Source organism: Citrus clementina, unplaced genomic scaffold (assembly GCF_000493195.1).
Source record: "Citrus clementina cultivar Clemenules unplaced genomic scaffold, Citrus_clementina_v1.0 scaffold_6, whole genome shotgun sequence".
Classification (NCBI taxonomy): domain Eukaryota; kingdom Viridiplantae; phylum Streptophyta; class Magnoliopsida; order Sapindales; family Rutaceae; genus Citrus; species Citrus x clementina.
The window spans coordinates 15977146-15997542 of NW_006262139.1; the positions used below are offsets into that span (position 1 = coordinate 15977146).

The 20397-nt window shown below is 32.9% G+C and overlaps 1 protein-coding gene across 1 annotated transcript; it reads right to left on the reverse strand.

Annotated features, from left to right (window-relative positions):
- Positions 1-15804: 15804 nt before the first annotated feature.
- LOC18039437 (uncharacterized protein At4g19900) lies at positions 15805-17100 on the reverse strand. The gene has a single exon (XM_006429266.2). It carries the CDS (start codon positions 17098-17100, stop codon positions 15805-15807), a length of 1296 nt encoding a protein of 431 aa, XP_006429329.2.
- Positions 17101-20397: the final 3297 nt, after the last annotated feature.

The following is a 20397-nucleotide window of genomic DNA, read 5'->3' on the forward strand; positions in this document are numbered from 1 at the left end:
AATTGAAAAATAGTTAAAGCTATTAAGTGAGTTTATTCACTCAACTACTCATTTCCCATTGATTATATCTTTGTGTTCGACGTGAGAGTTTTCTTTAGACCATTTTAGTTATTGCATTTAGATTAATGAGTTCATTAGTTTCATTAATTGTCTTATTTTAATTTAGAACAATACTACACTGTTAAGATTGTTATAACAAATCTGATAACATCAATCCCTATGGAGACGATCTTAATACTCATCAGTATATTACTTTTCGTGAACACTTACACACTGACACCCATAGTAATATAAATCACCCAACAAGTTTTTGGCGTTGTTGCCAAATATTGATTGTTCATTGTGATTTGTAAAATTAATCTTAATCGGTGCTAACTTATAATTTTATTTTAATTTGTTTATTTTGTTGACATGCAACCCTTGCATGTGCAAATATAAACTTGTTGAATTTCAATTTGATCTAGAAATTATAAGAACTGCAAGGAGATTAAGAAAAGAGCAAGAAAATTGAAAAGCTGCTGTAGCAATTGATGATTTGTAAGATATGTGGAATTCAAATCCTCGAGGAGAAATACAGCCAATAAATGCACAAGGAGGTCAAGATGGTCAGAATGGACATATTATTTATGGGCAACCAACGAATGCCAACAGTATCCATATGGCAGATGATAGAGACACAACCATTAGAGATTTTTAAGTGTTGACCCCTCAAGCTATAAACCCTGGCATAGTTAGACCTGAAGTGCAAGCTGATAATTTTAAGATCAAACCAGTAATGTTCCGAATGTTACAAACAATGAGACAATTCAATGGGCTGCCATTTGAAGATCCTCATTTACATCTTAAGTTATTCTTAGAAGTAAGTGACGCTTTCAAGATTGTTGGAGCATCACATGAAGCATTGAGACTCAAAGTTTTCCATTTTCTTTAAGAGATCGAGCAAGAGCATGGTTGAATTCCCTACCACCTAACTCCATCACCACATGGAATGACTTGGTTGATAAATTTTTCATGAAATACTTCCCACCCGCCAAGAATGTAAAATTGAGGAACGAGATCACATGTTTCCATCAACTTAAAAATAAGCGTTTGTATGATGCTCTCATCATGGTATTCCTTGCTGCATGCAATTGTAAACATTCTATAATGGCCTCGACCTAAGCACTAGGTTAATGGCGGACGCTTCAGCAAATGGGGTCTCACTATCTAAGTCTTATAATGAGGTTTATGAAATTTTGGAGAGGATAGTCAATAATAACTATCAGTGGCCATCAACCAGATAAGCTACAACAAGAGGAACAATAAGAGTCCATAATGTAGACACCTTAACAGCACTGTCAGCCTAAATAACCTTATTAACAAATATGGTAAAGGCTATGACTACTGCTTCAGCAACTGTCAACCAAGTTGCTAAAGCATCCAACGTTTATTGTGGAGAAAGACACTATATTTGACAATTGTCCTGGAAATGCAGCCTCAAGTAACTATGTAGGCAACTTCAATAGACAGAACCAGACAATCCACATTTACACACTTACAATCCTCAATGGAGACAACACCCAAACTTTTTATGGAGCAATTAAAATCAGCAAACTGCAACAACCAGTGGACAAAACAAGCCTGCTCAACCACCTAGACTTCACCAATAAAATCAAGGACAAAAAAATATCAGTAATGATCAACTCTATTCTTTTAAACCTTTTGCTTAAGGAATACATTGTAAAAAATGAAGTGGTTGTTCAGAGTCAAGTTGTATCTTTAAGAAACTTAGAGAATCAGATTGGACAACTAGCTACAACATTGAGCAGCAGACCTCGGGGTAGTTTACCAACAATAAAAAGGACCCGAGAAGAGAATGAAAGGAATATTATAAGGTGATTAACTTAAGGTCTGAAAAGGATATTCATATTCCAGTTAGAGAACCAAAAAAGAGAATGGAACTCGTTTCAACCCAAAAGGAAGCTCAAGTTGAAGAGGAACCACAACAACCCACGTTTCAGGCCACTATTCTGAACAAGCAAGGTATAACATCAATAGAAAATAATAATCTAGCAATTATGGAAGAAGATGCTACAGTACTAGCCACATCAATTCAGAACATAGCCAAAGAGAAACAACCTGCACAACCTACTGCAGCACAACAATTTAGATACCCACCAACCTTCCCTCAAAGATTTTATAAGCAAAAGTAAAATAAATAATTCAGTAAGTTTCAAGAAGTGTTGAAGCAGCTACATATCAACATTCATTTTGTAGAAGCTCTCGAACAAGTGCCAAATTATGTGAAGTTTTTTAAAGATATTCTAGCAATGAAAATGAGGCTTGGAGAGTTTGAAACAATTGTTTTAACATAAAAGAGCGGCCAAATGCTACAAAACATAATATCTCAAGAGTTGAATGATTCAAGGAGCTTCACAATTCCATGCTCTATTGGAACTAAATATAGTGGTAAGACACTTTATAATTTGGGGGCTAGCATCAATCTTATACCTTTAGGAGTTAGAGAAGTTAGGCCAACAACAGTGACTTTGCAACTGTCTGACAAATCTCATGTCTAACTAGAAGGAAAAATTCAAAATGTGTTGGTGAAGGTGGATAAATTTATTTTTCCAGTGGATTTCATTGTGTTGGACTTTGAGGCAGACAAATAAGTGCCAATCATTCTAGGAAAATATTTTTTAGGCACGGGAAAGACTCTAATTGATGTGCAAAAAGGAGAATTAACTATACAGGCGAATGATTAGCAAGTTACATTTAATGTGTTGAATGCTATGAAGAGTCCCGATGAGGTTGAAGAATGTAACTTTATTAGTGTTGTGGATTTTACTGTAACAAAGAGATTAAATAGTTGCTGCAGTAAAGAAGAAATTAATGTTGTAACATTTGAAGAACTTGAAGCTAAAGATTCTGAAACAACCAACATGGCATGGTTATGAGAGAAGCAATTATTCAGAACAGACAAGTACTTTAAATCACTAGATCTCTCAAATAGGAAAGTAAAACCTTCTATTCCATCTCTTGAGTAACCCCCATTTCTAGAATTAAAACTTTTACCCTCACATTTAAAATATGTTTATCTTAGTGATAGTAATACACTCCTTATAATTATTTCATCTTCTTTGAATGCAAATCAAGAGAAGAGCTTGGTAGATATATTAGGAAGATACAATAAGACTATTGGACGGACCTTGACATATATCAAAGGAATCAACCAATCCATATGCATGCACAAGATTCTGTTGGAAGATTGCAGCAGCAATTTTGTAGAGCAACAGAGAATATTGAATGTCATCATGAAAGAAGTTATGCAGAAATAGATCATTAAATGGCTCGATACTGGAATCATTTACCCAATATCAAATAGTTCATTGGTAAGTCATGTACAATGTGTTCCTAAGAAAGGTGGAGTGACTGTTGTAGCAAATGAAAAGAACAAGCTTATTCTTACAAGAATCATGACTGGATGAAGAGTCTGCATGAATTATAGGAAGCTAAACAAAGCTACAAGGAAGGATCACTTCCCATTGCATTTCATAGACCAGATGCTGGACAAATTTGCTGGAAAAGCATACTATTGTTTCTTGGATGGATATTCAGGTTACAACCAGATTGCAATATCACCAAAGAATCATAGAAGACAACATTCACTTGTCCTTATAGAATCTTTGTTTTAAAAAGGATGACATTTGGTTTGTGCAATGCTCCAGTAACTTTCCAGAGGTGTATGATGTCCATTTTTTCAAATATCGTGGAGCACACACTTGAGGTATTTATAGATGATTTTTCAGTTTTTGAAGAATCATATGATGATTATTTGTATAACTTAGAAAATGTGCTTAAGAGATGTGAGGAGACCAACTTAATATTAAATTGGGAAAAGTATAAATTGGGAAAAGTACCATTTTATGGTACGAAAATTGATAATCATTGGCCACAGAGTCTCTAGAAAGGGAATAAAGGTTGACAAGGCAAAAGTAAAGGTGATTCATAAACTTCCACCGCCTACTTCAGTAAAGGGTATTAAGAGTTTTCTAGGACATGCTGGATTCTATAGAAGGTTGATTAAGGATTTTTTCAAAATAGTTAAACCCTTATGTATATTGCTGGAACATGACAGATATTTCAATTTTGATGAAGATTGTTTAAAAGCTTTTGTTGAGTTAAAGAAAGCTCTTATTACAGCACTAGTTGTTGTTGCGCATATTGGAGTATGCCTTCTGAGTTGATGTTTGATGTCAGCGACCATTCTGTTAGAGTAGTGCTAGGGCAAAGGAAAGACAATATTTTTCACTCCATTTATTATGCCAATATGACCTTTGCTAATGCACAACTCAACTATACTACCACTAAAAAAGTTGTTGATGGTTGTTTTTTGCATTTGATAAATTCAGATCTTATTTAGTTGGCACCAAAGTGACTGTTTATACCGATCACTCAGCTATAAAGTATTTTATTTCAAAGAAGGATTCCAAACCATGGTTGATTAGGTGGATCATGGTTCTACAAGAGTTTGACTTGGAGATCAATGACAGAAAAGACACTGAGAATCAAGTAACAGACCATCTTTCAAAGCTGGAAGTAGATGAAAGTACTTTGACCAAGCAAGAGATCATAAAAACATTTCCTGACGAGCAATTGTTTATGCTACAACACTCTCCGATACTACAGCAATTCGAATTCCTTAGGTATACATATTTTGCTAATTATTTGGTGAGTGGTCTATTACCACCTGATTTGAGTTACGAGCAGAAAAAGAGGTTTTTCATAATGTAAAAAGTTATTAATGGGGTAAGCTTTACTTGTACAAGATGTGTTCAGACCATGTGATTAGAAGATGTAAAAGTATCAATATGGCCACATTATATTATCATATGACTGATATGAGGGGCCAAACAACAAAGCTAAAGCTAAAGCTAAATTACAATCGGCCCCCTTGTTTTCCTTAATTTCTTTGGCTTGGCCCCCAAGCCTTAACTGGTCAACATAGTTCCACCCCTGGCTCTGATAATAGCATTGATTATTGAATCATTGATTTAAGATTACGAGTTAAGGAAATTGGATTTGAGAATGTCAAGATAAAAATCGTTGATGAGTTGTAGAAAGAGGCTAAGAAAAAATAAGTTTAATAAAATATCACATAATACCTCTATCTTATCCAAATTTGATTGTCACGAAGAGTTAGAAGCATTTTTTTAACTTTTAATTAGTTAAGTTATTAAGTTTGTTTGTTTCTTCAACTTAATAATTTTTTTTGCCACTAAATTCTTATATAAACGTTTTAGCTTTTTGTTTAATTTTAAGTCTGATGACATTAATTGATGGGTGTCGAAGCCAACAAAAATAAATTCCTACTCTAAATAAATTGTGTATAGTGATTGAGCAGGGTCGTGTCCACAGAGATCGGTAATTATTTAAATCCTTTTGAAACGTAAAACGTAAAATGGGGGAATTGTTGACAATAATAAAAATCAAATTAAAATAACAAGAATGCAAATTAAAGTTGTAATTCAAATTGGAGAAAGCTCTGGTTGAAGGAATTAACTCAGCTTGATTCGACTACTGATCATTGATTCAAATATAGATTATTATTACTCATGAATAGACCGGTTATAGCTACTGAGACCCTCTAATAGCCAATCTCTCCTTAACTAGTCGATAACCAAGGTACGACCGTTGGTTATTTCCCTAATCAATAGACAATCCTAGATACGATCATAGAATTTAATCAATTGACAGCCTGAAAAACCAGAGAGACCCAAATCCTAATCAACACATATGATGATTCATTTAAATTAGATTGTTTATTCTCACAACACAACTCTCTGCTATGTTATTTGTCATAAATATTAAATTATTCATACGATGAATCCTTTAATTGACAATAGATTAAGTTGATAATTAAATAGTGGCCAATTACCTAATTAACAAACATAATCATGAAAATAATTCAGAGAATAAACAAATACCCAAAAAGTAATAAAACAATTAAAGCACAAGAAAGATCTCACAGTAGTGATGAATCAAAACTTCATTAACCTTCAACCAGAAAAATGGGTTTAGTTCCTCATAGAGAGAAGAGAAAAATTAGATCTAGGGTTTCTTTTTCTCCAATCCAAAAATCCCCCTTTTTCACAATAAATTCCTCCCTTAAATACTCTCTCTCTCTTCTCTTTTAGAGTTCTATTTAAAATAAAATACTAATATCTAAAATATTAAATTCGTAATTACAAAAACAGCCAAAAATATAAAACACGTTAAACTAAAAACTGCAGGTCTGCAATTGACAGCACGCGCCCACGCCTTATCAACAAAGTTCTTCTACCGCTCATAATTTCTCCAAGGGAACAATCATCCCTAAACATCATCTTGTAGCTCAATTTTATCACCAATCAATAGAATTGCACCTACAAAAGTAAATCACAAGTAAATCACTATTATTAAATGCAAAACATCGATATTAAGGGAAGTAAACAATGCAAAACTAGTGCATAAATTGCACTCTAACATTAATCAAAAGATATTTTTCAAAATATTCCTATCTAATTAATTTGTTTTATCTTATCTAAATAAAACTTACTGATTAACATTAGTATTCACCTCCATAACTTGTGATAATATAATGGCATATTATTGTTATTTTTTGTATTCTTCAAATTGACATTATTTATCTTAAAAATTTTTTATGAATACCTTTCATACAATATATCATAAACTACAATAAAATGTATTAACATATTCTAATTAGAATATTAAAGGATTATAATCACTTGGAGGCAATATAATATGTTTAGTTGCTTTAAGAATATCTAAGTGATAAAAGAGAATAACTATATAAAAACCTAATAAATTTTAGGGAGTATGTATAATCTCAATTGACATCACTATTAATTCCTTATTATGATCTAATTTTTTGTATTTCAACTTTTTATGTTTAATAATAAAATATTGTCGTTATCATCTTATAAATATAATAATTTTTTTGTGTGTGAAAATAAGAGATTTAGGGTTTAAAGTGCACTCATATAGGTGGAGAAGGAATTGAATTACTGTTAAGCTATAAAAAAAAAGAAAAAAATTCATTAAAAAATATTTAAAAGAATAAAGGAATGCTATATTCAAACAAAAAAATCAGGGTATTTGTATTTAATATTTCAAAAATTAATGTTGAGCTATGCAAGATAAAGATTATGAGTTAAATCGGTGTGACATTTGAGAGAAATGAAAGAAAATGTTAACATATGTGAACACAATTTGGAGATGCTTAATGGGAGCTGTCGCTTCAATGTTGAATTTGAAAGCAACCGAGGAATTGACTTTATGATAAATGATAAATCTCACATTATAAGCATACATGCAATGCCTTAACACAGGGCAAGAGCTCATTTCACAAGATGAACGTTTACCTTGCATTACAATTTCCAAAATCATATTTTATATATCCGGGTACATCCACCTTTATGAAGAGAAAAAAAAATATTACCACACTAAAACTTATTTCTTACTCTTAACTAAAAACACCCAATTAAGCTTCTCATAATTGAATATACCAAAGTGTTAGTGATTTAGCTATTGCGTGTAATACAAAGTACAATAGTACCGTATGACAGCAAACACCAAAACAACTCACTGAGCCTAGCTGGCAAAATTAGTTATTAAGCTCACTTTGTTTTCAACACAATGCACATGTGAATAACATATTAGTAGCATGAATCTTATAGGTCAATGTATATAAATATGCACATGGCTGATTATTTTGCTTGGATCAAATGCATAACAAACATTTTGGCCTTAGCAGGCAAACTAGTTGAGATAAGTGATTTTGTCATGCATGTGCTAATTGGACTTGATTCTTCTGACAATTAATCCTTAGTTACTATTGTTTTGGCCAGAGGAGAGACAATTGCCTTAAATGAATTGTATTCCTTACTTCTGAATCATGAAAACATAATTGAACAAAAGAAAGGAAAGATAGCTAGTGATGTTATGCATAATTTCACATTAATGTTGCACATAGGGATTCATATTTAGGAAAGAATAATAGTGGATTTCAGAAGAATTTTGAAGGAAGAAGTAGTTCTGGTTATGGAGGTTTCAATGAAGGTTCAAACAAGGGTTTCAATGGAATTGAATCTGGTTACTTTACTGGTGGTGGCAATTTTTCAAAAGTCATTTGTCAAATATGCTTCATTCCAGGACATTATGCTAATAGATGCAAGAACATGTTTAATCCATCTTTTGTTCCTTAAAGAAACCATTGCATAGAGAACTTTAATAATGGTTTTAGACCATATTAAGGACAATTTGGAAGGTCTTTCAATAGTGCTGGCAGGGGATTTGGAACCAATTTTGGCAATTCCTTTTCACCAAGAGGTCCTATTTTCCAAGGAAATATTGTGTATTCTGATAACACCTCTGTAGCTCACTCAGCTTATCATTCACTCAACTTTGGAGCATTCATTTTTACTAATAAAAACACTTTTAGTGGTTTATCAAATGCATCCATTTCCTCAGCTTCATTTGCTCCATCTCTTGATCTTCTTGAAGACCCCTCTTGGTACATTGAAAGTGGAGCAACTAACCACATCACTAATGACTTAAGTAAGCTGCTTAACTTTCAAGCTTATCTTGGTAGTGAAAATTATTTGTTGGTGATGATAATGCATTGCAAATTAAACATATTGGATCAAAGTTGCTTGATACATCTACATCTAAACCTTTACGTTTTTTTTTTTAATAGGATCTAAACCTTTACTTTTAAATCATATTCTTCATGTACCCTATATCAGTAAAAGCTTGCTCAGTATTTCAAAACTTTTAACTGATAATCCTATTATTTGTTGAATTTCTTGGAAATCTTTGTTTTATTAAAGCTCAGAGCACAGGGATTTTCCTACTCAAAGCTATTGCTAAAGATGGATTATATAAAGTCAAAAGTTCCTCTACTAAAGCTGGTGCAGATCAGTCATCCTTTATCAATTATTTTGTTTTTAATACGCCTGAATCACTCTTTGTGTCATGTTCTATTTTTCCTTCTACAAATTTTGATGCTCTCAACTCTTGTGAATTGAATAAGAAGTCATGCTTATCTATAGTTATAGTATAATCTTTAAATGTTAATCTCCTCCATAGGAGGTTATGACATCCTACAAGTCTTACACTTAGAACTGTACTCAAAACTTGTAATGACTTCACTGATTTTAATAAAGTTGAGCATTTAAATTTCTGTAATGCCTGTCAATTTAGGGAAAATCATATGCTGCATTTTAACTCAGTAGCAGTAGAAACTAAAACAACAACACCTTTGCAATAACTTTATGCAAAACTTTAGGGACCCTCTCATGTTTCTTCTACATGAGGATATAGTTATTGTCTTGCTATTTTAAATGACTATAGATGTTTTACTTGGATTTTTCCATTAAGTGCAAAATCTGATGCACTTCAAATTTTTACTACTTTCAAACAGCTTATTGAACAACATTTGCAACTTCATATCAAAATTATACAAACTGACTGGGGAAGGGAATTCATATCCTTTTCTTCATTGGTTTCCTCATCAAAGATACATTTTCAACATCCTAGCCCTCATATCCATCATCAAAATGGAAAAATTGAGAGGAAACACTGGTAAATAGTTGATACTAGTCTAACATTATTAGCACAAGCCAATTTACCTTTACAATTCTAGTGGAATGCATTCCCCACTGCTGTCTTTCTAATCAACAGACTTCCTACTCCTGTTTTAAATAACAACCCTCCTTATGAAAAATTATTCAAACAAAAGACAACATATTCCTTCCTTAGAACCTTTGGTTGTGCTTGCTATTTAGTTCTTAGATCTTATAATAGACATAAATTTGATTTAAAACAAGAAGGCGAGTATTCATTGGTTACAGTTCTCATTACAAGGGATATCAGTGTCTCAATTCCTCAGGGAAGGTCTACATCTCTAATCATGTTATTTTTTATGAAAACTCTTCTTCTTATGCTCATGAATTGGATATTTCTTCAATCACAGAAAGATGTTCATTGACTCTCTCATCAAATTCTGCAAACAATTCTTTTATCACAAAGTTACAGCATCATATTCCTTCAATCACTCAAATTACAGCACATCTAGTAGCATTAGTTCCAAATGTTTCACCTCATGTATCTCCATATTTCTCACATCAATCTCTTCCTCCCTCTTCTCTATCTTCAGCTTTCTCCTCTTCTCAACATTTTTCTCATAATTCTTTATTTTATTCACATGTTTCACCACCATGTAAGCTTCATCCACCTGCACCAGTTGGTCACCCCATGATAATTAGATAAAAAAATATCATTTTTAAACCAAAATCTTACCTTTCAGCTCTGCTAGCACAACCATCAGAACCTGCATTAGTCACTCAAGCAATATCTTATCCAATATGGTTTAAGGCAATGCAAGAAGAGTTTCAAACTCTTCAGACAAATCAGACCTGGGAATTGGTCTTACTTACAGTGCCTGTCAAAATCATGAGAAACAAGTGGGTGTTCAGGATTAAATATAACTCAGATGGTTCCATCTCAAGATACAAAGCTAGGTTTGTTGCAAAAGGATTCCATCAAACATATAGGATTGATTATACTGAAACTTTTAGCTCAGTGGTTAAGGCCTCAATAGTTAGGATTGTTCTTAGCCTGGCAGTGTAAAATAAACGGACTATAAGACAGGTGGATATGAATAATGCATTCATTAATGGCTTGTTGACAGAGGATGTTTATATGTATCAGCCTGAGGGGTTTGTTGATCCTAGTAAACCTCATTACATCTGAAAACTAAACAAAGCATTATATGGCTTAAAACAAGCTCCTAGAGCTTGGTTTGACAAGTTTAAAACTACAATGATTTCTCAGTGGCATTTTCAAAACTCAAAATCTATTAACTCACTCTTTTACAAATGGAATAGTTGACACCTGCTTCTAGTTTTGGTCTATGTTGATGATATTATTATCACTGGTTCTAATGTTACTATTATTCATAAAATTATCATAAAAAAGCATTAGACCTTTGCTCTAAAAGACTTAGGAGACCTTCACTATTTCCTAGGAATTTAAGTCACAAAGCCTGCCAATGAGATTCATTTGTCTCAAGCAAAATATATTGCAGATATTTTGGCTAAACATGATATGATCAGTTGCAGTCCAATTCCCACTCCTATATGTAAAGGGCACCATTTTACTAAAGACTCAGGGGATGTTATTGATAATGTTTCTCAATATAGAAGTATCATTAGAGCACTGCAGTATGTCACTCTCACAAGAGCAGAAATTACTTTTTCAATTAATAAACTAAGTCAATTTTTGTCCAATCCAAGAACTTAGCATTGGAAAGCTTGCAAGAGCTTGTTAAATTACTTAAATGGTACTCAGCACTTTGAACTCCAACTTCATATCAATGGAGCAATGCAGATACATTGTTTTACTGACTCAGATTGGGCCTATGATCAAGATAATAAGCAGTCAGTAATTAGTTTCGCAATTTATCTTGGTCCAAATTTAATCTCTTGGTCTTCTAAAAAGCAAGGAATAATTTCAAGATCAAGAATAAAGGTTGACTATTGAGCCTTAGCTCATGCTGCCTCCGAAGTGATATGAATACAATCTCTCCTCAGTGACCTGCATATTTAGCTTGATACAACACCAATCATGCGGTGTGACAATCAAAGGGCCATAGCCTTGGCATATAATCCAATTTATCATGCTAAAACCAAGCATGTTGAATTGGACATACACGTCATCAGAGATAAAGTTGCAGCAAAGTAAATAGAAGTATATATGTTATGTGCCTAAAAGACATCTTCACAAAAGCACTCACCTTTAAACAATTTAATTACTCGCAGAAGAAGCTGAATGTTTATCTAGGACATTTCAGCTTGAGAGGGGGGTGATTTAGCTATTACATTTAATACAAAGCACAATAGTACCATATAACAGCAAACACCAGAACAGCTCATTGAGCCTGGCTGGCAAAATTAATTATTAAGCTCACTTTGTTTTCAGCACAATGCACACGTGAATAAAAGATTAGTAGCATGAATCTTGTAGGTCAATGTATATAAATATGTAACCAAAATCATTTCAGTAATGCAGCTTTGGGAATAATATTGAATCTTTTACAAGTTTCTATTTAACCTTCTCTTCATCTTTCCTGTGTTTTCTTGCTTGCCAAACACATTTATTCTGTTTTCTTTCACAAAGAGGCAACAACAAATCAGCAATGTGTCGCTGTTAGTGGGAGTTGTACCAATAACTCCACAATCTCGCATTTTCTCTTCTCAATCTCAACTTCTAGGCACACCCCTCAACCTCAAATGCTCACTTTCACTTCCTTCTACTCCCTCTCCTTCAATCCCCTACAGTCTATGTCTACTAACCATTTTGACCCTCTTTATTTTATTTTATTTTTTTAATTTTTGTTTCAATTTCCCTAATTTTTGCTTTTCTTTAATCACTCAGTTTACTGCGACCGCGGTGACAAGAAAACAGCCAAAGGAAAGCGCTTCAATCACTCATTCGGCAACGTAAGTATTTGTATTATTTCTCACTGTTTGATAATGAGTAGCGGATTTCATTAAATACTATGTGATTTGGGCAAAAGCTGAGAGACCCAGGATTACTGTCGGACAACTGTAGCTAAACATTTCTTTTGGTTGCTTAAGGAATTTGTTTGCGTTTGAATATATTTATCGGGCAAGGTCGCGTGACAAGAAGAAGGGCTGAGGACCACCCCGAGTGGCGGCACCCTCCGCTCCGCCAAGGAAAGACTAGTTTGATGATGATGAGAAAATCCATATCGGCCTCGACGAGTCTTTGTTCTCTAATTGATTGAGAAATGCTTCCATGATTGTAATTTTAGCAGTGCTACCTTTGAGATGCTTATTATTATTATTACGAGTTAATGAATTCTCATTTATGTTCTTGTAATTGCTTTTGCTATATGAATTTGTAGTTGCAGAGAATATTCTTATAGTAGTCGTGAAAACAACGCCTACTCTAGGAGGTAATATAAGAGAAGGATGGAGAGGTCGACATGAAGTACAAAAAAATTATGACATGGGAAAGTGTTGATACAGGTCATAGGGTATAAAAAGTTATGTACTTTGGTCTTCATCTTCATCTTGTTTCCCTATATGTTGCTTTTTTTATCTTGAATGAAGTTGCAATTTGCTAGAATGGATGAACGAAAAAAGAATATCTTTAGTGAGATCTTCTGAAAAGAAGAATATAGTCGGCTGACAGATATATAGGATTACACTTTAGAGTGGTTCACCCATAAGTAAGTGTTTATGTGCCAATGGTACATAAGCTGAAGTACTTGATCATGATCCGTTAATTCACTATGTATAATGGACCCACCTATCTTCTTGCATCTGATGGATTTTGTAGGTTCTGCTTTGAATGTACTTCATGGTAGAAGAGATTGGCTTAAATAAGAGAATGGCAGAAGATAGATTGTGCAAGGTGATTAGAAAAAATGATTACAAGGTTGCTGAGGTTTGGTTTATTGGAACTGCTTAGATATTATGTGTTGTGGTGCAAAGCTCTTATATTAGATTGCATAAGTGTGCACTATTCTTCAAGCACCTTGCTAAATGAAATTTGTTAATTATGGCTGTAAAATTGGAAGTGATCATCTACAATGACTTTTGACTTCCTTAAGATTCAAGTCAAATAGGTTTTGTTTTTAGACTTTTATGGTGCGTTTACTTTCTGGAATGGAAATGAGGTAGAATAAGAATGGACTGAGAATTAGAATGTGATGGAATGAAAATGAGGAATTACAATGGGCTGGAATGAGAATGAGGATTGTGAATGAGATTTCAATGTTTACTTGACAAAAATAAATGGGAATGAAGAATGAAAATGAGATTTCAATGTTTACTTGACAAAAATAAATGGGAATGAGAATGTACTGTAATGTCATTGATATGTTTACTTGGCAAAATAAATGGGAATGGAAATCAATTTACCAAAATACCCATAGTATTAATAATTAATAAAAATAATTAATTTATCATTATTAACAATATTATCATTATTGTTGTTGTTGTTGTTGTTGTTATTATTATTATTATTATTATTATTATTATTATTATATTGTATTAACTTTACTATTTTAGTTATTATTAATTACTATTAATATTATTTTTATTAATATTATCATTATCAACATTTATTATTATTATTATTATTATTAAATTTTATTAACTTTATTATTTTAGTTATTATTAATTATTTTTAATATTATTTTTATTAATATTATCATTATTAACATTTATTATTATTATTATTATATTTTATTAATTTTATTAATTTAGTTATTATTAATTACTGTTAATATTATTTTTATTAATATTATCATTATTAACATTTATTATTATTATTATTATTAAATTTTATTAACTTTATTATTTTAGTTATTATTAACTATTGTTAATATTATTTTTATTAATATTATCATTATTAACATTTATTATTATTATTATTAATATTAATATTTTTATTATTTTAGTTATTATGAATTACTGTTAATATTATTTTTATTAATATTATCATTATTATTATCATTATTATCATTTATTATTATTATTATTATTATTTAATATCATTTTTTATAATAATATTTATACATGTATCTAGATAATGAAAATTACATTATTATTATTATTATTAAATTTTATTAACTTTCTTATTTTAGTTATTATTAATTATTGTTATTATTATTTTTAATAATAATAATAATAATAATAACAACAACAACAACAACAACAATGATAATATTGTTAATAATGATAAATTAATTATTTTTATCATTATTTTTATTGTTAATAATGATAATATTAATAATAACTAAAATAATAAAGTTAATAAAATTTAATAATAATAATTATTATTATTAATGACATTTAAAATAATAAATTATTCGTGATTTGAACAAAGGTAATTTAGGAAATATGAAAAAATTAGAATGATAGAAAAGTAAATATATGTTTCATTTTCATTCTCAACCCCTCCATGAGAATGAGATTCTCATTCCTTATTCCCAAATTGTGTGGAACCCACACATTTTATTCTCATTCTCAAATTACATTTTGCCAAGTAAACATAGGTTTCATTCTCATTCTTTCATTCCCATTCCCCAAACCCACAAGTAAACACACCATTAATCCAAAGAGTGAAATAGGAAATGTGCGTGGTAGCTTAAAAACAAGTAAAATTGTGTGTGTGTGTGTGTAGCTCAAAAACAAGTAAAAGTGTTTCTTATTCAAGCTACAAAAGGATAGAGTCTTTCCCAAAACGAGACACTTGTCTTGATTTCTTTATTGGCTAGTTCTTTGGCCTTGGTGTATGCTCTCAATGGAAGAAGCTTCATCACTTAATGGTCAGTTTTCTTCATGAATTTTAACTCAATTTGATTGCTTGGGAGACTCAATGCAAATGTTATAAAAGTTATTGGCTTAAAGATGTTACCCTATCCTATATAATTAATTAATGCTTCTCACTTTAGTGGCTTAAAAATGTTGCCATTTGAACCCACGCCTTTAGAACCAGAACCTTAATCTGGCCATCTCAACCCATAACAATGCGTTTTTTAGATACATAAAAACTAAAAATGAAAAGGAAACAAATCTTAGCCACCGATAGTAAAAGAAGACAGCTTAAAAACTGAGCAAGAAGTCAGCTCCGCACCGAATTTGGACCTATCATGAATTATTAGGCAAACTTGCACAATTTTATATGTTTCGACACAAAGGCAAATTGGCAATTACAAGAAAATATTCTTTAAGAATCATAGCTATCTTGGCAAAGGATGCAATGAGATTTAATCAATCTATCTATAACACTTCCCTCGTTAATTACGAACTTCCTTGTAATTTTGCTCCATAGATGTAACCCATATGACTCCTCACTCAACCGAAGCACCGTTTCTTCCACCCATTTTGATTCTTCCTCCGTCGCCGGTTTCTTAAAAAATCTTTCAATCTGAACCCAATTTACAGGATAAAATGCCTCAAGTCCCAAAATCGTAAGGTTATACCCTGGTGTATTTCCTACTCGTCGAATAACTCGCGTAAGCATGTATGGCCCGTTATGTCCCCACTTGCTACCATCAAACGTGGTAGCAAATTCCTGTAAAAAATCAAATAAAATCGGATGCCCTTTGTCAAAAACCATAGCTGCACTATTTAATGTTTTCCATTTACGTGTCGCTTGGTAAACATCTTGTGCACCGACAGCATTCCTCAGGCCTTTGAAATCTTTCAGAATTATAAAATCAGTGTCCAAGTAAACGCCACCATATTTGTACAACACAGCTAGCCTTATAAGATTAGACAGTTGAACTGACAACGGATTTTCACCAGGATCAATTTCCACATTTTTAATTTTCTTCAGCCAAGTTTCAGCCGGTGTGTCTTTAACCAGAGAGGCCAAATCCGGAGTGACTGCAAGGATTTTGAACCCGCGGTCAAGTAATGCCTTCAGGATTTTGTCCCCGCGTCGTGTGTCGAGAGATCTCGATATAAGTACTAGACAAGAATGAGGGTTGGCTTTCATTAGAGTTTCTACAGCCAAGAAGTCTCTGGGCCCAAATGTTCGAGCTGGCGAGAGCCATACCATAAAGAACTGAATTGCACATTGGTTTGTAGAGAATTTCAGGACCCTGTCGTGAAACGCTCGACTCAAGTTTGTTGACTGGAATACCTCGAGGTCGGGTAGTTTTTTCCGGAACCATTCCATTCTTTCTTCTTTTGTGATCTTGGCTGGTGGAATTAGAGGATCCGGAGTCTCACCATCTTGCTTTTCTTTATCTAGTTCTTCTATATTCATCGGTTGCACGATCACATTATTTGACACGACAATGGAGCTTGATTGATCAACTTTGAGAGCAAGGGTTGTTGCTTGAACTTGGAGAGTTTTGTTAGCAGCAGCTTGTACATCATTATTATGAGTTGGTTGTGGTGTTTCGATGATTGGAGTGGATATAGATTTTGAAGGATATAGACGAACTATAGAAATGGAGCTGTACGAATAGATGCTGAAAACGATTAGAACGAATAAGACCTTGGAATTCAACATTTTTTTTTCCTTTTTTGGTGATGCATGGAAATTTTGTAGGAACATAGATTTTGATGAATGTCTATTTATAGTAAAGCAATTTCCCAAAACCATTAAATTCTACTAACAATAAAGAAACGTCAACTAGTCTAAAAAGAGTAAGGAACAATACTAGTTCTAATTACGAATCAAAAGAGTTGTTAGAAATCTCTTCTTTGTTAAATGAGTTCAGAACAGCATGATTATGTATTGAAATTTTGGTTCACAAGATTAGATTTTGTCATTTGAAGTTAGGGGCGGCTCTAGGGAAATTTGGGACTCTACGGGGATATTACAAATTGGATGTTTCACATCTTAAGTAAAATAAAAATGGTACTTAATTTGTCGTAAAATATGATTTATTTTCTAGACTTTTGTGATACAAAATTTACTTAAGGGTACTTAATATATTTTCTTGTTTTACTTGTTTGCGGCACTTCCGTTGATTTATCCATTGACTACTTCTTTGCTCTCATTGTATGCCTGCAATTGAAGATGCTTCATCACTTCTGTGCCTTGGCAAATGGCACAGTGATCTTCTATTAAGCCTTTCCATGACACTTCCCTCTTCAATGGCTATTGTTTCTTGTTCTCCTGTTCCATAGCTGAAGCGCCATGTCTGCTTCCCATTTTGATTCCTCTGCTTTTAGGTTTCTTGAAAAGCCGGGTTATCTTAATCCAATCTATTGGATAAAGGCACTGGGTCGCATATAGTCAAACGTCTTGTAAGAGGCTCATTTCTCACTGCCGTTAGAGTTGAATAGAGGGATCGAAAATTTACGTAGAGAATACTGGATACATATTTCTTCAAGACTTTAGATGAATTCCCTGAACCAAGCTACTATTAATGTATAGAAAGACTCAAATTTTTCTCTGGAGGCTTTGTGAACAATGTGGTTTTTGCATAGACTCAAGTTTTTCTCTGGAAGCTTTGTGAACAATGTGGTTTTTGCATGTACTATGGCCTAAACTTTATATATTGCTGAGTTTGAAAATGATCTAAACGTGAATTGATAGCGTTCACAGGGAAGATTTGATGTATGGAAAATAAATGTTTAGGATACCCAGCATTAGAGGTTCATCAACTTAGTCCTTTTCGAAGCTTTTTCGACCATTTTGATGGATCGGGAATCTCTTATGGTCTGATTTTCTCTGGAGTAAAATCCACTTAAGTGAATGGTGGTTAATAAATTTAAAAAGAAAATTTGTTAGATTGTATTCATACATTAATACTAAAGTACATGTGACACAAGATCTTTACAAGTTTAGGAAAATTTCGATTAAGAGAAACTTTAATCTCATTTTGACATGTTATTCGTTACTTATAATTAAGTAATATACTGTTAAGGACTAATTTTTTCAACCCGTAATAAAGATGTTATTACTGTCCAAAAATTTGAGCATAATTCCTCTCTTGGAAATGATAGTATTCAATTACTGAGTTAATCCATTTTATTGTATGATGTAATAAGCAAGTTGGCTTGACTTTTGCCTTAATGACAGAGCCGGCCTCCAAGTTAATTTTAAAAGTGCGATCCAAACAGAAGAAAAAATATGAACCTTGGCCAACAAGTTGATGCAACATGCATGAATCAAAAGCTTCCCCCTCCTCACAAGCTCACTTATGGCATTTCTCACAACCAAAAGCTTTACAATTTCTTCTCGCTCTTTAGTAGCTCACTACAACTATGCAATGAATTTTGTTTGGGGTGTCAGAACTGAATCATTGAGTTACAATTACGGGTAAAGGAACTCGAATATCTCGATGATGACGAGAATGTCAAGATCGAAAGTCTTTCTCAATGAAAAAGTATCAATATGGCCACATTATATTATCATATGACTGATATGAGGGGCCAAACAATAAAGCTAAAGCTAAATTGCAGTTGACCCCCTTGTTTTCCTTAATTTCTTTGGCCTGGGGGCCAAGCCTCAACTGGTCAACATAGTTCCACCCCTGGCCCCGATGATAGCATTGGGCCCTGATGATAGGATTGATTATTGAGTCATTGATTTAAGATCACGAGTTAAGGAAATTGGATTTGAGAAAGTCAAGATAAAAATCGTTGATGAATTGTAGAAAGAGGCTATGAAAAAAGAAGTTCAATAAAATATCACATAATGCCATTGTCTTTACCTAAATTTGATTGTTATGAAGAGTTAAAGAGTGTTGACGCATATTTTCAGTCAACCAGAGAATTAATTTAGATGGGAGCAATATAATAAAAAAACATAGAGAATTAACATGGTTTGGCCTTTGGCCTATGTCCACGGCAGAAAAAATGAATCTTTTATTAAGATCGCAATTACAATTCAACTCTCACTCTCTTTCCTACTTATTTAGTGCTCGTCCCCATACTATGAGAGACTTTTGCCTTTATAGCCTTCAACAAATAAAATGCTTTTCTAAATTAAACTCTTCTGAATTCTCCTTTATCCCCTCAGATTTGAATTACAAAATATTTCTATCTTTCTTTTTATAGGTTGTATCCGTGTTAAACTTCATTTAATATACTTATGAACCAAACAATGTCTTCTATTGTTGCTTTTATTTTGTTGGATTTCATTCAACAATAACCTCTCTATTTAGACTTGGCTTTTTCTATATGGTCCATAATCTAAAACTAGGTCAAGGACACCCCATGAGTTAGGATCCATGACTTTTTGCTATCCTCCACTCTTAGGGACCATGACTTATACTTTCCATTCTTGGGGGAGCATGGTTCCTGCTCCTTGGGGAGCATGATTCCTGCTTCCCATTCTTGAGGGAATATGATTCATGCTCCCTGAGGAGCATGACTCCTACTCTTTGGGAGAGCATGGTTCTGCTCCCTAAGGAGCATGACTCTTACTCCTTATTCTTAGGAGCTTACTCTCAGTATACTCTTTATTCTTGAGGAACATCTTTTTTTGTCGTACACCTTTATATTGATTTTTTATATTTTCTACAACAGCTGCTCCCTAGTTCTTAGTTTCTTATTCCACTAGAATTAGAAGCATAAGAGTTCAAATTATCTCTCTCTACCTATTTCTATATAAACCATCCTTTGCACCATTCGCCAATCGTGTGGAGATTCAATCCTTTGGTTTTCACTTTCCTTAGTGAGTGTTTTTTTTTTCTCCTTGTTTTCTGATTCTGAAAATAACTCTAACTCTTTTTAGCATGAGTACTTTGAAGATGATGATGATTACTGTCATCCAACCAACTACCCTTTGTTGTAAATTTTACTCTTGCGTCATTTGTTCCCAATAACTAAACTAACCTCCAACCCAGCACTG

Excerpts from the sequence above, each read along its gene's own strand:
- LOC18039437 (XM_006429266.2), bottom strand. The coding sequence starts at position 17,100 with ATGTTGAATTCCAAGGTCTTATTCGTTCTAATCGTTTTCAGCATCTAT.